The sequence below is a fragment of the Cricetulus griseus genome, assembly GCF_003668045.3.
Source record: "Cricetulus griseus strain 17A/GY chromosome 1 unlocalized genomic scaffold, alternate assembly CriGri-PICRH-1.0 chr1_1, whole genome shotgun sequence".
Taxonomy (NCBI): domain Eukaryota; kingdom Metazoa; phylum Chordata; class Mammalia; order Rodentia; family Cricetidae; genus Cricetulus; species Cricetulus griseus.
Genome location: NW_023276807.1, coordinates 221,623,006 through 221,642,629, shown reverse-complemented (window position 1 = coordinate 221,642,629; position 19,624 = coordinate 221,623,006). Strand labels below are relative to the sequence as shown.

Genomic DNA, 19,624 nt, shown 5'->3' with positions numbered 1-19,624 from the left:
TGTGGGCAGTGGGTCTTCTTCCAAGTGCCTCACGAGACACGGCTCAGGACTGAGGGTACAGTGAATGCCCCAGTGCTTCGGAAGCACTTCCTGATTAATCAGCGAGTTCAGGGTTAGCACTGGATAGGAACACACCAGAGAACCCGGTGGACATTAGACCACAGAGTTAATCATTTGCTCCTTGCTTCCCCCATCCCCTGCACCTCATGGCTTGTTCCAGCTTGAGCTCATTTGTTTTCTCCTCTTCATGCTGGGGACAAGAAGAGCCATTAACATCAGGGGGCTGGGGTGTAGAAAGTGTGGGGTTGTCTGTTTTCTCCTGAAGTGATAGCCACCGTTGTTAGTGCTGCATTTGCCAAAGGAAATGAACATGACATAGAAGAGAAACACTGACAGAGACCCTGTCACGTGATAGCTTGGTAGCATCTGCTAAGTTACTTATCCTCTATAAACCGCATTTATAGGAGCAGAAAACATGGGAAATACTGTCTTAAAGTCATCGGCAAACTATAGAGTGAGTAAGATAAGCTGTGGTGTTGGACTGGCTCTGCCTGAGGCAGAACATACACACCTCAGGGATGGCCTGGGCATTGTGATCTGAAGGGGGAATCCAGAAGGGTGAAGCTCAGTCAAGAGACTGATTGAGGTACAAATCTGAAGACTGTAAGCAAGGCACAATCAGGAGAATTTCTGGGAGTCACAGTAGATCCAGGAGTAACACACAAGTATCTGGTGTGTTGGCTTGGCCGGCAGAGCTCCATGGTACCATCAATGTTAGTTGCATAAAACAAATATGACTGTTAATTATCTTGGTGTGTTTCTAATTAAAGACTGGGAATCATCAGAGTCCTGAGCCCCGAGAGGTAACTACCTACAACTCCTGTGGAGTTAAATGTGTTTTGGAATTCAGATTTTCATAAAGGCAAGGCATTGTATACTGTATATTGTGCAATATTTTAGTGAGGTATGTTAACCCTGCCCCTTGGGGACCTGGAAGAGTGGGTCACCCTTCTGAGCATGGCAAAGCAGTAGCCTGGCTCTACACAGGTGCAAAAGGCCCCTTTAAGAAACAAGCTCCACCTATTTCCTATCTCTCTTTCCAACTCTTCCTCTCTCTCTCCCCTCCCTTCTTCTCTCTCCTCCTCCTTCTCTCTCTCTCTCTCTCTCTCTCTCTCTCTCTCTCTCTCTCTCTCTCTCTTTCTCTCTCCTCTATCCCTTCCCTTCCACCAATTTAACTTCCCAGGCGAGTTCTGCCTGCATGGCACATTTGTCTCTCACCCCCTTGGGATTCACCAAGGTCCCCCTCAAGCAGCATATCATAACAAGGTATGTGCCCAAATAAAATATGAAAACTTGTGAAACATACTGTATGAGTTTAAAATCTACAAATAGGTTCATGAGTTCAGATTGCATTCTCTGCCAAGAGAGTTCTCCTTAGGTCAGGCTCTGGTCCCCATTATTCCGTTTTAGTTATAACTATGAGGTGCTTCTTGATAACTTACTATGAATAGACACTGAATGATTCTATCAGGAAAAATTAGCATTTTCATCTATTGGAATGTTTAAAAATAATTTATCAGTACCACAATTTATTATTAACATTGAACCTTCTGCCTTGGTAGAAGGTTAGACATTCCAAAGAAAACGTGTTTCTGTACCACACTACACAATTTTCTATAAGAAGTAATAATTCAAGACAAATGTGCATTAAAGGACATTATGAAGAAAATGGTAGATGCCTGAAATTCCAGCAGTCGGATGCTGAGGCACAACAATCGAAAATTAGAAGCCATCATAGGTTTACATATATATGTATGTATATATTTAAGTACGTATGTATGCATGTATATATGCACACACACGCATATATAATATACTATTTATGAAAAGAGGAAGGAGGAAGGGAAAGAACAACCTAAAGAATAAAATATCTGTGAACTCACGAAGCTGATAGAGAACTAGCACCTGACACAAACTCCTAAGACTCAGCCACATATGGCAAACAAAAGTGGACAAGTGACTCAAGCAGGTAGCTATTACTCCAAAGTGGATAAGCAAATGCACCATACGCACACAAGAAGGCTTGGGACATCAGGAGTCGTTAGGAAATGCCAAGCAACTGAGTACTATTGCATACTCAGTGTTGCTACAACGATTATAGGCAAGAGAATAAGAAGTGGTGACTGTGGGGTCAAAACAGGGCCCTGGTGCCTTGGGTGGCTGCAGAAACTGGGGCAGCTGCTGTGGGAAACGGTTTGGCAGACCCTCTGTAAACTAAACATAGAAGTCTGATGACTCAGCATTTCCACTTGTGATTAGGTATCCAAATGAACTACAATAGACATTCAAACAAAGACTGGTCCATGAATATTCATCTTGGCAAATATTCAAAACTAGCCCAAAGGCGGAAATCATTCAGCTGCAGGACAGTGGATGGACAGGTAAGTAAAATACAGTATAGCCACACAATGAAATATTAGCTGGACGCAAACAAAGCGACTACATGCTGACAAGTGACACAGCACAGATGACTTTCAGAAGAGCAGACTAAAGGAAGGACATACCGAAGGCCACACATGGTGCGATTCCTTATGGATCCGGTACTAAGGACAGGCCAATCATACAGACAGAGAGCGACGGGTGACTGTTAGGGGTAAGAGAGGAATCAAGGCTAATGGATACAGTTTCATGCGCACGCTCATGGCGAGAGTGATGGAGAAGAGCTAATTAGTGGAGATGGATGCACAACACTCAGTGTACTGTCAAATGCTACTGAACTGGCACTTTAAAGTCATTAAAACGGCAAATAGTATTTCATGTGAGTAGCCACAATTAAGCACACACACACATAATAATGGAAAGACTTTTTAAGGACCTTCAGGAAGCTGGAGGTTTAAAAAAAAATCATTATTTAAAATGTGGGAAGCACAGTAGGTTATAGTGGCACATGCCTATCATCCTAGCACTTAGGAGGTGGAAACAGGAGGATCAGAAGTTCAAGGTCACTCTTCACTCCATATTGAAGGCAATCCTGGTATGCATTAAATATGGCTCAAAATTTTTCTATTTCTAAGATTGCCTATTAGTAATTGGCCAGGGATCGTGAAATCACGGGAAAAGACAAGTCACCATCATTATAGACTGCAGGGAAACTTTCAGACATTTCTCATAAGGAAGCATGGATCTACACAGTCAGCTTTTGAATAGTAGCTTTCTAACTTGTAACTAGATGCCTGGCAATCTAAATGTGAACAGCACGTTAAAAAAAAAAAGTGAGTGTGCAAACTGTTCCCTTCTTAAACCCTTTTAGGGCAAAGGCTACTGCTCTGCGGGCATTCCAGAATAAGGACAGCCTGTGAGCCCAGGTCAGCTTCGTCCCCTTCCTTCTGGAAAAGGCAGGCTACTCTCTTTTTGTAGCAGTCCTCTCAGAGCCATTTAATGAGTCTGGAATTTGACACCCTTGGTGAAGAGCAACCTGTGTTCTGATCCTCTGGCAGGGCTGCCAGCAGGAAGGGGGTTGGGTGGCACTTAGTGCCCGGGACTTGGGGTTTCTAGTCTGCTGTCACCAGCCAGGCACCGCTTTTATCCAGTTTATATCTTCGCTGTAATTTGCACAAAATTCTGGAACTTGCTTTGAAAGCCTAATGCAACTCCCATTGGATAAGCAGGCAGACTGCAGAAGAGGGGGCAGTGTCCTGTGAGTGAGAGCCTAGGGCTTGGGCTGGATAGCGAGGCCCTTTGCACTGCCTCTGGGAATGCAGCCACACAGGGCCAGCAAGAAATCACTGACTCCCAGCCGTGCCTCAGTTTCCTTGCCTTACATCAGTGTTAAAGCTTCTATCCTAATTAGAATGATGCTGTAAGTGACTACACACACCAGGGGCACAGAAGGACACAGTGATCATGCTCCCTACTGGCATGCTGAAGCTCCAGTCTTCAGTGTGCTGGGGTTTGGGCAGATAGGAAATTATTGAAATTCAATGTGGTCATGGGGGTGGAGACTTCTAAGGGGACTGGCGTCCTTACAAGGAGAAGAGGGTTAATTTTTAATTCACTTGCCATGTGAAGACACAGGGAAGGTGAAAGACAGTCTGCAAGTCTGGAAACTGATCATGCCTGCCTCTGAGACTGAGCCAAGCCAAGAGCCATCACAGCCTCCAGAGCTGTGAGTAGTAAATGATGCTGTTTATGCCACTAATCTGTGTTGCTCTGTTATGGCAGCCCCAGGCTGACAAAGACGGCTTCCCATCACGAGACATAGAAGTGCCCATAAGCAACTCAGGACCAGTGGGAGCTCACCAGTCCTCAGAGCACTTTACAAACTAGATAACGGATAAGGGAAAAAATACAAGAAATGAACCGTCCACATACATCTACTAAATGCTAATCTATGAAGCATCCAAGCTATTGATCATCTCTTAATTCTAAAAGCCTCAATTATTTCCATAGCTACAAATTATTGAGTTTACATTTTCAGAGTAGAATGGAGTAAATTAGAATTAATTTTAAGAAATGAGGCAATAAAATACCAATTATTTTCAAATTAACCAGTACCAAAGGACTCGTTTGATGTCTACACAAAACAAAAGAAAAACCAAAATTAGAAATACAGACCAAGCAGGAGATAAAAGTGGAGAGTATGACACTAGGGGAAGAAATGAGAATTTGGTTAGAGGAAGACAAATAGCTTTGATTGTTTTCACTCTTCAATAAGAGAGAATCAAAACACATAAACATTGTGGTCAAGCTAATATTGAAAAACAAAACTGTAACCAGGAAATGAAAGAGAGAAATTGCTAGAGACTAAATTAATTAATTAAAAAACAGATGAAAATAATAAACCCTGAACCTGGATTTGTTGAAAGAAAATTAAAAAAAAAAGAACTAATAGTATTGACAGTCTTCCAGTTTGTCACAGTGCACAGGAAGAGTGTCACAGAAAGAGGTCACCAGTGTCTAATGAGGAAGATGACAAAGATGTCCAAGAGAGGTAAAATTATAGAACATCATGCATAAATCCAAACTGAAATGTGCAACTGCAAGAAGGAAAATGGAAAATAAAATAAAAATTATCAAACCTGACAATCAGAAACGATCAGTATCCATGGAAGGAATAGGAACCAGTCTCAAGGACTTATCCATAAAAGGAGCCGAGCCCAAGTGTTTTATGGGGCAAATTTTTCAAAGCTTCAGAGCACACATAACTCTTACTCTAGTTCAACTGTTACTGATGGTGTGTGTGTGTGTGGGGGGAATTCAAAGTGTCACAATTTGCTTTATAAAGCTGGTACCCAAAAGTGGTAAAGATTATAGACTGACTCCAAGTGGAAGCAGAAACACAACTCGAAGTAAATAATTAGTGGGGCAGTTTCCTAGTCAGTCAACATCTAACCCAAAGATGTAAACTAGGATAATGGGATAGGACAAAATTGATTATGTGAACGCCACCAAAAAAGACTGAAAAGAAAATCTGTGTTTGATGAAGCTGTAGATCCAGCTTTGATGAAACTGCATTCTAAGATGGAAATAAATTAAAGTGCACTTTAAAACTGGACCTGAATAGTTCTATAAACTATAGAAAGGTCCTTCCTTGATTTGATGAGGTGTTCTGATCCATAGCCAATAGTCACTGTTGTGTACGTGTGTTAAATATCAAGGCAGGGTCTTTTAATGCCATTCTCTTAAATGGGTTTTGGGAGACTTTCGATAGAAGTGTAGTGACAGCAGCAGTTCCAGGGTGTGTCCAGAAGCACAGCAACACCAAGCGCCCAGAGGTTTCTGGGAAGAGTGGACATCAAAAAATGCACGGGGTGATTTTGAAAAGGAATATTCACTCAGGAGTCTTAAACCAGAAGGTCTTAAACTGATCAAAGTCCCTACGGATACACAGGGAACTGTGGGGGAACAAATGAAAATAAGGTATTCTAAAGGCACAGCAATTCAATTACCATGGCACCAACACTGAACTACAGAGACAGATGAGTGGGAGAGAAGTAAAATAGATCCAAGGTCCCCTTTAATATGACAACAGCATTTTCAAGGCATGATAGGATCTGATAGATTATTCAATAAATCTATAGAGACAGATCTAGAACCATTTCAAAATTAATACGGTTATGTTTCATTTACCAAGATACAAACAAAGACTTTGGAAGAAATAGGCTATCTGACTCACACTGGGGAAGTGCCTCCAAGTATCCCCAGAGGACACATTCCATGAAGAAATGGATTAAAATGTTTGACTGCATAACTATTTTCTGTGTCTACATGATTGAAAAAAATAAACCCCATAGAAATGCAAATAAAAATGGTCACCATGTATAATATAAGGATTACATGAATAGATCTCCACTCTTCTCTTTAAGCCTGTCTTTGTCTCTCAGCAGTTCACTAGCTGTGGCTATTCTACAGAAGCTGGCTGCCACCCCAGGAAGCAGGTGGCAAGATTCAAAGCAGTTATTTGCCAAAGGAAGAGTCCTCAGGCCTATCTACTCTGAGGAACTGTAGAGAGAAGGGAAAGAGAGAAAGGGAAAGAGAAGCGAAAAGAGGCAGGTAGTCAGTTGTTCTGAGCTCCCTCTTCCACACAGCCGAAGAGCCATTAAAATGATCTGAAGACAAGGGAGGAGGCCCAGGGGTGTTTCTCAAACTCCCCATTCCCAGTGTGGGGAAGGCAGTCTAGCACAGAGGGCTATGCAGCTGGGTCAAGGCAGAGAGCAAGCCTGGAGCGGCACACATGTGCAAAGAGCCCAGAGACCACTCTGCTGGGACCAGAATGAAAACACTACTGAGGCTTTGGCTTGGGAGTTACCAGAGTAACTCCCTGCCCAATGGCAATAGAGCAAGTGGATGCTAGCCAAGGGCCAGTGGGATCACAGTCAGACCTTGAAAGTCTATAGTTGTAGGAAGGGAAAGGTTTGGCTGGCTCACTAGGTGAGAAGTGGCTTGTGAGTGATCAACCTGAGGTTTCTCAGGTCTGAGTGTCAGTGACTAGATATTCGAGGGCCAACCACTGGGTTAACTGACTTCCCTGTGCAGGACACTAAAAAAGTTAAAAACTAGTAAGACAAACTTAGGGTCATAGTCAGTATACTGAACATCTCATAATGGGTTCCATAAAGGATTGCTCCCAGGTCTGGCACTTTTGAGTGACACTGTGGACCTTCAGGAGGTGGGGACTTATGGGAGGTCCTTATGTCATTGAGAGTGAGTTCCAAGGTGGATACGGGATTCTTATTCTCTCATCTTGGGTTGATTTTCTGGCTTATGGAGTTAAGTACTTGCTCTGCTAACAGTCTCCCATCATGGTGCACTGTCTTTATCAGAAGCCTAAAGCAACGAGGCCACTAGACCTTGGGCTGCAATCAGCTGAGCCATGAACCAAAGCAAGCCTTTTCTCTTTATAAATTAATTTCCTTGGATAATCCATTTATAGCAGTGGTTCTCAAACTGTGGGGTTGAAGGATCATTTCACAGGGATTGTTTAAGATCATCAGAAAACACAGATATTTATATTACAATTCATAACAGTAGCAAAATCACAGTTATGAAGTAGCAATGAGATAACTTTATGGCTGGGGTCAGCACAACATGAGGAACTGTATTAAAGGTGGCAGCATTAGAAAGGTTGAGGACCACTGCCTTATAGTGATAGGAAGGAAGCTGACCAACACAAGCTCTTATTCCCATCCCTGACAACAGTGGAGTTCTACAAGAAACTGGCATAGTCAGTATCTCCAAGGAAAGATCTGGAAGGCCAAGTCCTCTGCTCTGAGGGTTCATGTCCTCCAAAGTGTATATGTTGACATCTCAGCTTTCAGTGGGATGGTATTAGGAGGTAGGCACTTTGTGATGGGATGAGGGAAAAGGCCCCGAAAGCTCCCTTCTTCTACCATGACAGCTAGAACAATGTATGAACCAGAACATAGGGTCTCACTACAAACCCAATCTGCTGGTGCCTGGATCTTGGACCTACCAGTGTCAGAGCTTTGAGAAATAAGTTTCTATTGTTTAGAAATGACCTGGTGTAGAATGGTGTCAGAGTGGACCAAGGCACCGAGTCAAGTGAAGGAGACAGGGCAGGTAGGATGATCAGACCTGAAGGCGCAAATTTGGGATGCTATTAAAAGTGTGAGTGACTGTGCATGTGTGCTCGTGTGTGTGTGTGTGTGTGTGTGTGTGTGTGTGTGTGTGTGTGTGTGTGTGTGTGTGTGTGTGCTGTGGAAATGAAAATAAAGCAGCTCCATCTCCTCAGCCCATATGAGTTCTGCAGAAGGCAGGTAAGCCAGTAGTTGTGAGTGATTGTCATCTTTCATGGACAGAAGATGATAAAGAAACAGAAAAGTGCCCTCAAAGCACAGACAAGCAATTCTGTCAAAGGGGAAAAATATAAGCGACCAAAACAAACTTGAAAAGAAATGTTCAGATAGCAGAGAAATCTGCTATTAAAAATGAAAGGACACTATGTAAGTGTCAGACTGGTAAGCTAAATAATAGGGTGGAAAGACAAGAAACTCATTAGACACAGAAAATGCCTCTGAATGTGTCCTCTTCCCCACCTATAGCAGGGTGTTCCTTGCGTGATGCCTACAGAGTTAGGCTTCCTCAGGCTAAGACCTTGTCAGGCTAGAGCCTGCTTTGAAAGAATCAGCTATTGTTCAAAGAGCTTCAGGAGTTGCCTCCAATGCCTCCCACGCCAGCAGTGCATTCTTTTGAATATGACGGTATATCTTCAAGACAGATTGGTCTTGTGGAGGGAGCCGACGTTAATTTAAAGTCGACTGTGGATACACTATTTGTGATGATGAGACATGTTTTCTTGTAAATCAAAGATGCTGACCAAAGAGGCACCCAGGAGCCAAGCAGAGGTTCCCGGAAAGAACACGTGAATCAGATCCTACCTGGCAGGAGATAGCTCAGTTTGTCTGATGCAAAGGTCTCCCAACTGGTCTATCCACAATCTTACTTTCATCAAGTCTGTGAGATGTTGAAATGTGAGCTTGTCATCTCTGTACCCTGGCTGTCATTGGATTAAAAACAACTTGTAAAATGGCTCTCAAACCTGGCCTGATCTGGTACCTGTCTTTGCAGTTCATCTGATATCCACATTGAGCATCTGGAAAATCCCCTTGGGTATCAGGCTGGGCCTGCCAGATTTTTGCACGTTCTGTTTTCTTTTCTTTTCTTTCTTTCTTTCTTTCTTTCTTTCTTTCTTTCTTTCTTTCTTTCTTTCTTTCTTTCTTTCTTTTTTTTTGAGATACGTTATCATGTAGCCCAGGCTGGGCTACTCTACTCACTGTATAGTGGACTTGAACTGCTGAACCTCCTACCTCTACCTCTGAGTGCTGCAATTCCAGGTGTGCTTCATGTGCCTGGTTGGTTCATTGTGGGGGATGGAATCTAGTGCTTCCTGCATGCTACGTAAGCACTCCACTAGAGGAGCCACATATCTAGTTCTTCCACTCACTTTTAACCATGAGTGATCAACCAGTTATACAGATCTTGGCTCAAAGGTTAGGTTATTCTGTGAAAGAATTTCAGTCCTTGATGCCTACGACCACCCTAGTACACTGTATGGATTTTCAAAGTACTGTCTAGACCCACTTTCTAGCATTGTATACATTTAGGGGTTGTTTATGTGTTTGTCTCACTCTGGAAATTAGAAACCTGCAGGAAGACAAAAAAGGACCTTGAATGTTATGCAAAGTACAGCTCAATAGGCCTGGTGGTGGTGGTGGTGGCGGCGGCGGCGGCAGTGCACTCCCAGCACTCAGGAGGCAGAGGCAGGCTGGTCTCTGTGAGTTTGAGGCCAGCCTGGTCTACAAAGTGAGTTCCAGGACAGCCAGGGCTGTTACACAGAGAAACCCTGTTACACAGAAAAACGAGACAGGGGGAGGAAGGGAGAGAGGGAGGAGGAGGAGGAGGCAGAGGAGAAGGAGAGAAAGAGTTTCTCAATGTAGCTGACAGATAAAATATAGAGACTATTTGACACACCCATGATGAGTTCTTTGCAAGAAGACAATACTTCTCCATCCCTGTGTGGACTCACTCCTCCCATATCAAGACACCAATCTGCTTCTCTTTCCCTTAGACTAGGGTAAGTCTCCTCACTTGCTTTGATGCCGAAAGAGGCAGCAGAGATGTTGGGCCTGAGGTGGATGCAGTTAATTCCACAGAGGTCTAGTAGGTAATGCTCTACCGTGGAGACAAACGATCGCACTATGAGAAAATCCATTTAGAACATTGAAGGAAGGGAGGCCACCATGAAGGCCAGCCAAGCTGGGTTCTGACTTACATCCACAGATAGCATACAGTTACGGTGGATGCTGCCTTGAGCAACTCAGTGGAGTTGGGGTGGTTTGTGATGTAATAGGATTACCTGAAATATTGGTCTTTGATCTTAAACCCTGAGCATGGTTAGATTGCCTTCATGCTACTGTCTCTGAGACGTCAACCTTTTCTGTAATAACCAAGAACCTGGTCCCATGTTGCCTACAGGGAAGCAATAATTGACACCTGTTACCTGAGCACCCATCGAGGAACCGGTCATATGTGACATTTAGAAGCCATTCTATACATCAGTGTTTTCTCTTTGCTGTATTTTCAGCTGCCTGAAGCTTTTGATACATATGTAATTGTTCTGATTTTCAGGGATGTGTTGTCATTATCCTCAGTGATTCTCTAGCCACCTAAAACATAGTAGATAGTCTATGAAATTTTATTGAGGAAACAAGTCGTTTCCACTGCTCCCATTTGGTAAGCATCTCGACAGCTCTGCCTTCACCCCAGCATCCCATCTTAGAACACATTCTCCCTTGATACTGCGATATGTTTTCTGTCTTTTGGGGAGCACAGTCCTCAAATGTCCTCTGTTCATATAAGCCAAAATCCAACCCATTCATTGCCTCCTTTGAGGCAGAGGCAATGGTGTGGGTCCAAAAGCAATGCCAGGCATTGTATTGAAATAGGGTATTATATACAGAATTCAGACATTTAACTATGTTTGATAAATGGTGCTGCCTCTTGCTTTCCAATGCTCTCTCCCTCTCATACCTCCAGGGACATCCACCATCCATGGCAACAGCTATACCCCCATGGCAACAGCCATATGTCAACACATCCATAATGATTTGTAGCTCTATGAATCCTAATAAGATCAGCAATTGTTGTCATTTGCTCTGAGCTAGGCACTACAGGGAAAGCTGACTTATATGGCCTCCACTGTTTTATGAAAAAGGGAGCTAAATCCCAGGGTTCAGGAAGTATTAGGCGACGGACAAGGGGTCAAATACCAAAGATGATATCATGCCAATGCTGGACCTTCCCTAGGGGACAATCTCCAGCCTTCTTCCTTTCCACAGTTGAAGGCTGACACCTTCCAAGACTCGCCACTCATCTCTATCATCCACACAGACTCTCTCTCTTTTTTTGTTTTACAAGCTGTCACTGCAGTGTCAGAATGGCTGATAGTAGCCTCCAGTGTGACCTCCCTCAGTTGAGTCTCAACCAAACAATCAGCTTGCAAAAAGGAAACAGAACAAGCAAGACTTAGGTTTGAAATCAGTTGGATTCTCACCTACACTACTCAATCCAGCATGCACGCCAGGCTGGGTGGGGAGAAGCTTGGGGGAAAGGGGCTTGTCCTAGCAATATCAGCATGAAAAGCTTTCTCCAGGCTGTTCTCTAATGCACTATAGTTTGAGTGTAGTGTAGTATAGGGGAGGGTGTCAAGTGCTTGAGATCACAGGTGTGAGCCATCACACCTCAGTGGTCAGGAACCTTTGGTGATGAAATGGAATCTGCTCATTTGGTTTTCCTTAGACAGCTTGCACGTGGATGCTTCACTTCTCAGCTTGGCACAACCCCCTCCTACTGGCTGCAGTGTTGTTTCTAATCTTTTCACTCCCATGTTGCCTAGTGCAGATTGATGATGATCTTGTCTCTTGGGAGTTGATAACATAATGGCAAATTTATTTTACTGTTCACATCTTGTGTGAAAAATGCACTTAAGGCTGCTAATGAAAACAAATAACATCTCACTGATGGCCCAGCTGAAATAGTGCTGTCTTAAGAAACTGCTCCATTAGCAGTGGTATTCTAGAAGCTTCTACAGTGACTTCCAGATGAATACAACTGCTATATTCCTCAGCACGAGGTCTTAATACTGTTTGAGCGTTGGTCTCTGGGCCCATATCAATTACCCACTTTGCCTCTTTAATTAGCTTGCCAGGCCCTGGAAAGCAAGGACATGCTATACACATCTTTCTATTCTTTCTGCTTTGGTATTTGGGACTTATCACCAGTCCATATCTCCTGGGAGAAACATCCTCATATTCCTTTGGTGTTAAGAGGAAATTGCCAATCACATATTGGTGAGTTTAGGGCCTCTGCTTCACTGAGAAGTCTTCTGACACCCTATTAACTATAGGTTTCACTTTTTGTCTTGACTTTGTGTCTTTTTATTTCTTATTTTTTTTTTGAAATCACAAGTACCTCTGTCACAGCATGCTTACCCAAGCATTATCAACTCCTTGAGAATGGAATACTCTACAAAGTCTCCCGCAGCCCCCTGCCTTTCAGGGCACCAGGGCCTGGATCATTAAGCCCCATGTCCTTTATAGCCCCCGTCACTAACACAATCCTGAGGTCCCAGGTGTCCATCATCGCTGACTCTTTTCACCATCTTCTCCGTGAGGGCTGTGATCTGACTCAGTCCATGCCCATCCCTCATGAGCTCTCTCTACTCCATTTCCTAGATCTCCTATCTATCCTCAGCTACACCCCTGTAGCCCTCAGCCACTTAGCTTTGGGAGAGCATCGTGTGGCCTTCTTCCCTGATCTGTTTCATATTCAAGCTCATAGGCCCCTGGGACTTTAGTGTCTTGACTAAATTTTCATAATGTACAGACTCTCATTCCTAAGATATTTCATGTCTTTTCTTTGCTTCTCAGCAGACACATTCCTTATTCCTTCCCCTCTCTGCTTCTTAGCTCACTGGGGACACTGAAGCATTATGAAGAGATCACTAATGCTCTCCTTTACTCCTTCTTGCTATGTCACTTCCTTCCCCTGGACACTTCTCTCTGCTCTTGCCTATTCCTTTGTTGTCCTGCTCTATCTGATCTTTCCCATCAGAATATAAACACCATGACCTGTCTTCCACCTTTGAGAATTGTCTCTGGATCTCTCAAAAAACACTCATTCTAAGCTCCCCTTTCCCTAAATCTTCCCACGAATAGTCTTTTTGCCCTCATCCCTCTTGACCTTCCATTCTTCCTCGAAGATGAACAATTGGGTTTTTGTTTCCATCAATTTACAGAAGCTTTCAGCCTAAGCTGGCCAATGTCTGTCATTTGGGACCACCTCGTCATCAAGGCCACTGCTGGTGTTCAGTCCTCCATTTGCTCTACCCAGGAGCTGTGTGTGACACAATTGACTATTCTTGTCTTTTGTTCTTGTTGTCGGTGGTGGTTTATTTGTTTGTTTGAGGTAGTTTCCCTGTAACAGCCCTGGCTGTCCTCGAACTCACTCTGTAGGCCAGACTATTCTTGTTTTTAAACATTTATCTTCTGCCTTGGGGACTCCACATTCTCCTAAATTTCCTCCTACCTTGTGTGCTACCCTCATCCTCTCTCCTGTCTGCTCTCTTCCCGACCTGACACCTCTGAGACTTGGTTCTTCTCTGTCTTTTCTCTGGATGCCTTCTTTCTGGCCTCTTCTCTATGCCTCTTTATGTACACATAGATGCATCTAAGATTTTACTCTTAGCCCATGTCCCCTGAAAACCCCAAGTTCCCACATCCACTACCTACCTGGCAGACACTCAGATGTCTAACAGACATTTCCAGCATAGTAGGAAAGCAATGTTCTGATGGCCCACCTTCTCCAGCTCCTCCTAGCTCCATCTCTCTCTCTCTCTCTCTCTCTCTCTCTCTCTCTCTCTCTCTCTCTCTCTCTCTCTCTCTCTCTCCCATCTCTGTCAAATATACCACCATTTACCCAGTTATTCAGGTTCTGAACTAGAAATTACACTTGATTTTTTTTCTCCTCCCCAGGTTCAAATTTGTCAGTTCTGCCTTTGAAGGAAGTGTCCAGTGTGCTTGCTCCTCACTGCCTCCACTTGCACAGTGCAACAGAGTCCAAGGCCTCATGACCTCTCTCCTAGAACTTTCTAAGGTCTCCTAGCTAGCCTCCTTGTTTCTACTCTTGCAATCAGCCGTTCTCCACCCAGCTATGACAGTAATCATTACAAAATATAAAGATGAGCCACTCAGTTGCTAACAAACTCCCCAATGACTTCAACCACAAGCAGACAAGTCTCCAAATTTTACTTGACCATCCCCCCGCCACGTGACATGACCTATATGCTGTCAGCCTCTTTCGCCCTTGCCTCTGGCCCTTGCTTGAGCAGATGAGGCTTTCTCATCTCTGTACCCACTGTTCCCTCTGCCAGTCCACCCCTCCTTCCGGATTTTACAGGCTTAGTTGGGTCAGCGCTCTGTTTGAATGTTTCTATGCTGCATAGAACTTCTCTGACCACCTGTTTCCATCATCTTTATGCTACCTGGCGTCTCAGTCTGCTTGCTCTCTGATAGTACGTCTTACTTCTTAACATTTTAGGGCATATTGCACATGCCTATTTCATGGGGAAGGACTTTGTGCCTTGTTTACTCTTGGTGGCTAAAACAAGGGTTCAGCGAACATTTGTAGAGTGAACGGATGCAACTATAATAGTGTTCTCTCTGGGAGGCAGAAAGAGGAGGAATGAGGGGAGAGAAGCAGAGAGGCTAAAGAATATTCTCCAGTAAATGCAAAGTTCCAGTGTCCTTCCAGGAGAAGGGTTAGGGACAGTGACAGGCAGACACAAAGAAGGCCATGCGGCAAGTCATCCTCTCTTGTAGCCCTGTTCTACAGAAATCCCAGAGTAGTAGAAATCACCTGTGTCCCCACTGTCTCAAAGATGTAGCTGGTCGTTGAGCACTTGAGAAGTGGCTAGTGGGATTGAGAGATGGAATTTGGCTATAACTTAATTTTGATCCACATTTAAACAGCTACATGTGGCTGATGGCTGTATCATTAGCCACACATTGAAAAAAAGACACATCGAAAAGTGTCTTTCTTCCACCTGTGGTGGCAGGATGATAGTTGTTGAAAAAGCCTGATCAACATTTGGGCACAGTTGGCACTCAAGAACTAGACCTATTATTATTCTGAAGCAGAGTTGCAAAGTATGGTACTGTAATTGATACTGGCCTCAAAGGAACTTTAGAGGGATTGTGTTATTATCGTTCTTTGCTATGATTTTGTGTTTGTTAGAGTTCGTGGTAACCAGCCTGTGAGTCTGTGTTTTAGCTTACAAACTAAAAATAGCAAAGAAGTACTTTGGGATTGCATCGAAGGCCGTTCGGAGACAGGGGACTGTTTAGAGTGGATCAGCTTGTTGATACTTAGGATGAGCTAATTAATTTTGACAACAGCTAAGTTTGCATCTGCAAAAAATTGGATTTGCAATATTATTGCACTGTTTTCAAGCTGTCATGTGCAACTTCCGGGATGACTTTGAATAAGAGTGATGTCTGTTTTCCAACTCGGCTGCTAAAAATGAAAGAGTATTTGCTTACTGGAATTGTTATGATAGATTCTTTAATTTAATTTAATTTTTAGTTGGTTTTGATGTAAAATAAAACAAACAAAACCCTATTTCTGTTGTCATGAGTGGTTTGCTATATTCTCTTCCACAATGAATTCAGCAAAGGTTAGCTGACAGAGCCTAAGCACACACTATAACTAACACAATGGAATGAAGCATCTAACCCAAGCAGACTGTCACACATTTGTCCAGAATAAGCATGGTGGTTATTTTCAAACCAATAGGACTGTCTTCCCTACCCATAGCAGAGCACAAGTAGTATTCAGCAGTCTGCTTTGGGGACTCTAAATGGAGTGAGAGAGTAGATTTAAACTAAACAGGCTTAAAGGCATTAAGAAAATTTGACACTCTCCCTAAAGAGACCAATGAATCTGTAGCCACCAAGAGCCTTCTTTACTGCAGCTGACAAAGGACCAGTGCAAAGGAGACTGGAAAAGAAAGAGAGAAAAGGCTAATTCCCACCAGGGAGTCCTGTGCTCTTTGCCATGCAGACCCTGCCCCCTTCCACGGAGACTCCCCTCCCCGTAAATGTTAAGCAATGGTGCTGAGAACACTCACCGATGGGCATCACTAGGAAGAAAGGCAGCCAGCAGAGCACGAAGCAGCCCACCACGATGCCCAGAGTCTTGGCCGCTTTCTTCTCTCGGGAAAACTTGAGGAGCCTCACGGAAAAGTGAGTCTTATTCTTGGCACTGTTCACCCCACCACCTCCTGCCGGGACGTTTTTCCGGTGGATACGGAGCGTCACTTGCTCCGAGTCTGACTTGTCCGTCTTGAGGCCAGACTTGAGGCCCCGACTTTCCCTCTTGGCCACCACATAGACTCGACAGTACATAACCAGGATGATGGCCAGTGGCACGTAGAAAGAGCCCAGCGCGGAGAACAGCACGTAGCCAGGCTCCTCGTTGATCTGGCAGATGGTCTCATCCTCAGGCGCCGGCTGCCTCCAGCCGAACAAGGGTCCGATGGAGATAACCAGGGAGAGCGCCCAGACACAGAGCAGAGCCCTGACGCCCCTCCTCTGGGTGACAATAGTTGGGTAGCGCAGGGGGTAGCTCACACCGATGTATCGGTCGATGGAGATGATACAGAGACCCATGATGGACGCTGTGCAACACAGGACGTCCACAGCAGCCCAGATGTTGCAGAAGACCCTGCCAAAGGCCCAGTAGCCCAGGATCTCAAAGATGGCCGAGAAGGGCAGCACGGTGGAGGTGAGGAGAAGGTCTGCCACCGCCAGGTTGACGATGTAGTAATGAGTCACCGAGTGCAGATGCCGATGACAGGCCACCGAGAGGATCACTAAGATGTTCCCCAGCACCCCGAAGATGATGAGTCCCCCCAAGATCACCCCGAGCAGAATAGCCTTAGAAATGTTCACTGGTGCTGGTGGGTGGGTGCAGTTGGAGCCTTCCGAAGCATTTTCAGCGAGAAGCACCATGGTCCCAGGCAGTGGGGACAAAGGTCCGGCTCTGGACAGCCACCCTCTGGTGGGGGGTGGGGGGCAGAGGTGGGAGTGAGGAAGCCAAGTCAAAAGACCTCAGCTTGGGGGAATCTGGCCAACCGGGTTGGGCTGGGGGAGGGAGAGAACACACCTGTTGGAAACCACCCTCGGCAGCCCTGGGAACCCTCAGAGGGCCACACTAATTCATAGAGCATTAAGGGTGACATGGCCAGGGGCGCTCTGGACTGCTGGGGACACTTTCCCTACCCACTCGCAGAGAGGTTCAAGGGGACATGCTGCTGAATGCAATCCCAGAGATCACAGGAGTTCGCTTTTCTATGTGGTCTGGTCCATCCTGTGCGTTCACACGTAAATTAGAAATCCACAAGTCTATCGCCGGTCTTTGCTGAAAAAGCAGCTAAGTGTGGCTCAGCTGTCGAAGCTCAAAGCAGGAACCCTGGGCATCTGGGAGCTGCAGCTGGCGGGCAGTTACTCTCAGCTTGGCCGCCCAACTATGGGTTCCTGCTAGCTCCAGCTTCTAGGCACTCTGGCGCGGTGGCATGGGTCTGAAATATTTGCTGAGACTGAAGTGGCCCTGGAACTTCGTTTATCTGACTCCAGCTGAAAATAAAAAACGCAAAAAAAAAAAAAAAATGCGGAGAGTGAGGGACGCACCCTAGACAGCCAGGCCCTGCTGAGCTCGCCCAGACTCCTGCTGGGTGCCTGCTGCTCTGCAGTCCAGGAGTGGCTTTGTGGGGCCTTGATGCAGGCAATGAGAGGACACAGGAGGGGATCCTGTGCTTTGTCCTCCTCCTTAGTCCTTCCCTCTGGGAAGCTGCCTTCGAGTACTTCACCTCCCCATGGCTGACCAAGTTCAAAATCCAAAACAAAACCAAGCCCCCCCCCCCAAAAAAAAATCAAAACAACCTTCCCACCTCAAATAATGACAACAAAACCCCAAGCCGCAGTAGCTGGAAGCTGGATTTCGAGAGCCAGGATGGAGGAAACAAAACCCTGAAACGCCCCCTCCCTGCACCACCACCCCAGCTCGACATGCTTGACTGCGGCTGCGGGTTGTCACACTGAGGCAAGCCGGTGGAATCTGGAGGAGCCTCCAGGTCGCCTTGTGAACAGGTTGCACCACAGTCACCTGGAGAGGGCGGCCTGGGAGAGCGAACCTCAGAGAGCACGGAACCGCAGGGCCACGCGCACGCTCACTCCCGCGGAATTGGCGCTCGTGGGAGCAGAGCGCGCGAGTCTGTCTACTAGCCTAGCCACCCGCAAGAGAGAGCCAGGTTCCCAGCAAAGCCGATCCCCAGGACTAAACAGGGCTCTGATGGATTCAGGCAGAATCGCCCAGGGGCATCCGCCCTAGAGATTCCAGCCTCTAGCCACACCCGGGTTTCTGGGGAGCCGGGTAGGAGCGCATCACTCCTCGGACCAGGCTCCAGTAGCGGTCACTGCGGATTCCCTAAGGGTTAAAAAAAAAATCAAATCCGCGTGCAGTTGGGGATGCCTGGGATTTTCTGGGTTAGGGGTCATGATCTACCTAAATGGCCCGATTTCTACAACTGCAAAAAGACTAGGAAATGTGGGACAGGAGTGCAGGGCTTGGGGACATGCTCACTTTGTCTTTTGGGGTTGAGCCCCAAGGCAGAGATCTTAGACTGCTGTGAAAATCACAAGTTCAAGTCCTCTCACAGGCGGTACCCAAATCACGCCACTGCGGAACCGATTTCTCCCACCTGGGGTCTATAACTGGTTTAAAATGACACTTGTTAACTAGAAGGTAACTTCTCAAGAAAACGCGGTGGTTTGGGGTGCTGGTATCAAAGCAGGTCCCAAAGCGGATACGCGGGGCTAAGAGGAAGGTCCAGTGTCAACTGTAGGCCAGGCACACCTGCCCACTCCCACCCGACCCTGCGGGATGCCTTGCTCCCGGCACCACGGCACTACTCACCTGCTGCGCGGATGCAGAGGCCCTGGCGTGCAGAAGAGCGGACCTTCAGTCCTGGCAGCGTCTGCTGCTTCTCTGCAGGGAGGAGAGGGGACGTCTCCTAAGACCAAGTCCTAGTCCTTAGCACCAGCTGACTCACCCACCACTGCCGAGCACCTCAAACTCCGGGCTCGCTTCTGCTTCTCCTGGGTCTTTTAAAAATAAAGACTGATAAAGAGAAAAGAAAAGACAAATACAGCGAGCCAATAAATCCAGGATCACCGGTTTGATATTCAGTTCCTGGACACCAGAAAAGAGCGGCGAGGAACTTTGCGGCTCTGGTTGACGTAGTACAGGCGGTAGCCCAGAGAGTACCGTAATCTCCAGCTGTTACCGTATTCCTCTGCGGCAACCCGCACATTCTCGTAAAACTCAGGGTTGGTGTCTTTCTCCTTCCTGCGTAGAAGTGGATTCATTTCTCCCCTCCCTGTCTCTCTGTCCCTCTCTGTTTCTCTTCCCCTCTCTCCCTTTCCTTTGCTCTCCTCCCTCTCCTCATCCTTCTTCCCTTCTGTGTCAGTAGGTTGATATATGTATTTAA

At 45.7% G+C, this 19,624-nt stretch overlaps 1 protein-coding gene across 1 annotated transcript in view; it reads right to left on the bottom strand.

Moving 5' to 3' along the window:
- Nucleotides 1-17,087, bottom strand: part of Adra1a (adrenoceptor alpha 1A) — an 83,765-nt gene extending 66,678 nt beyond the window's left edge. The window contains exon 1 of the mRNA XM_035453319.1: nucleotides 16,205-17,087. Coding sequence (XP_035309210.1) covers nucleotides 16,205-17,087 — 883 coding nt within the window. The remainder of the gene's footprint in view (nucleotides 1-16,204) is intronic.
- Between the last annotated feature and the right edge of the window lie 2,537 nt (nucleotides 17,088-19,624).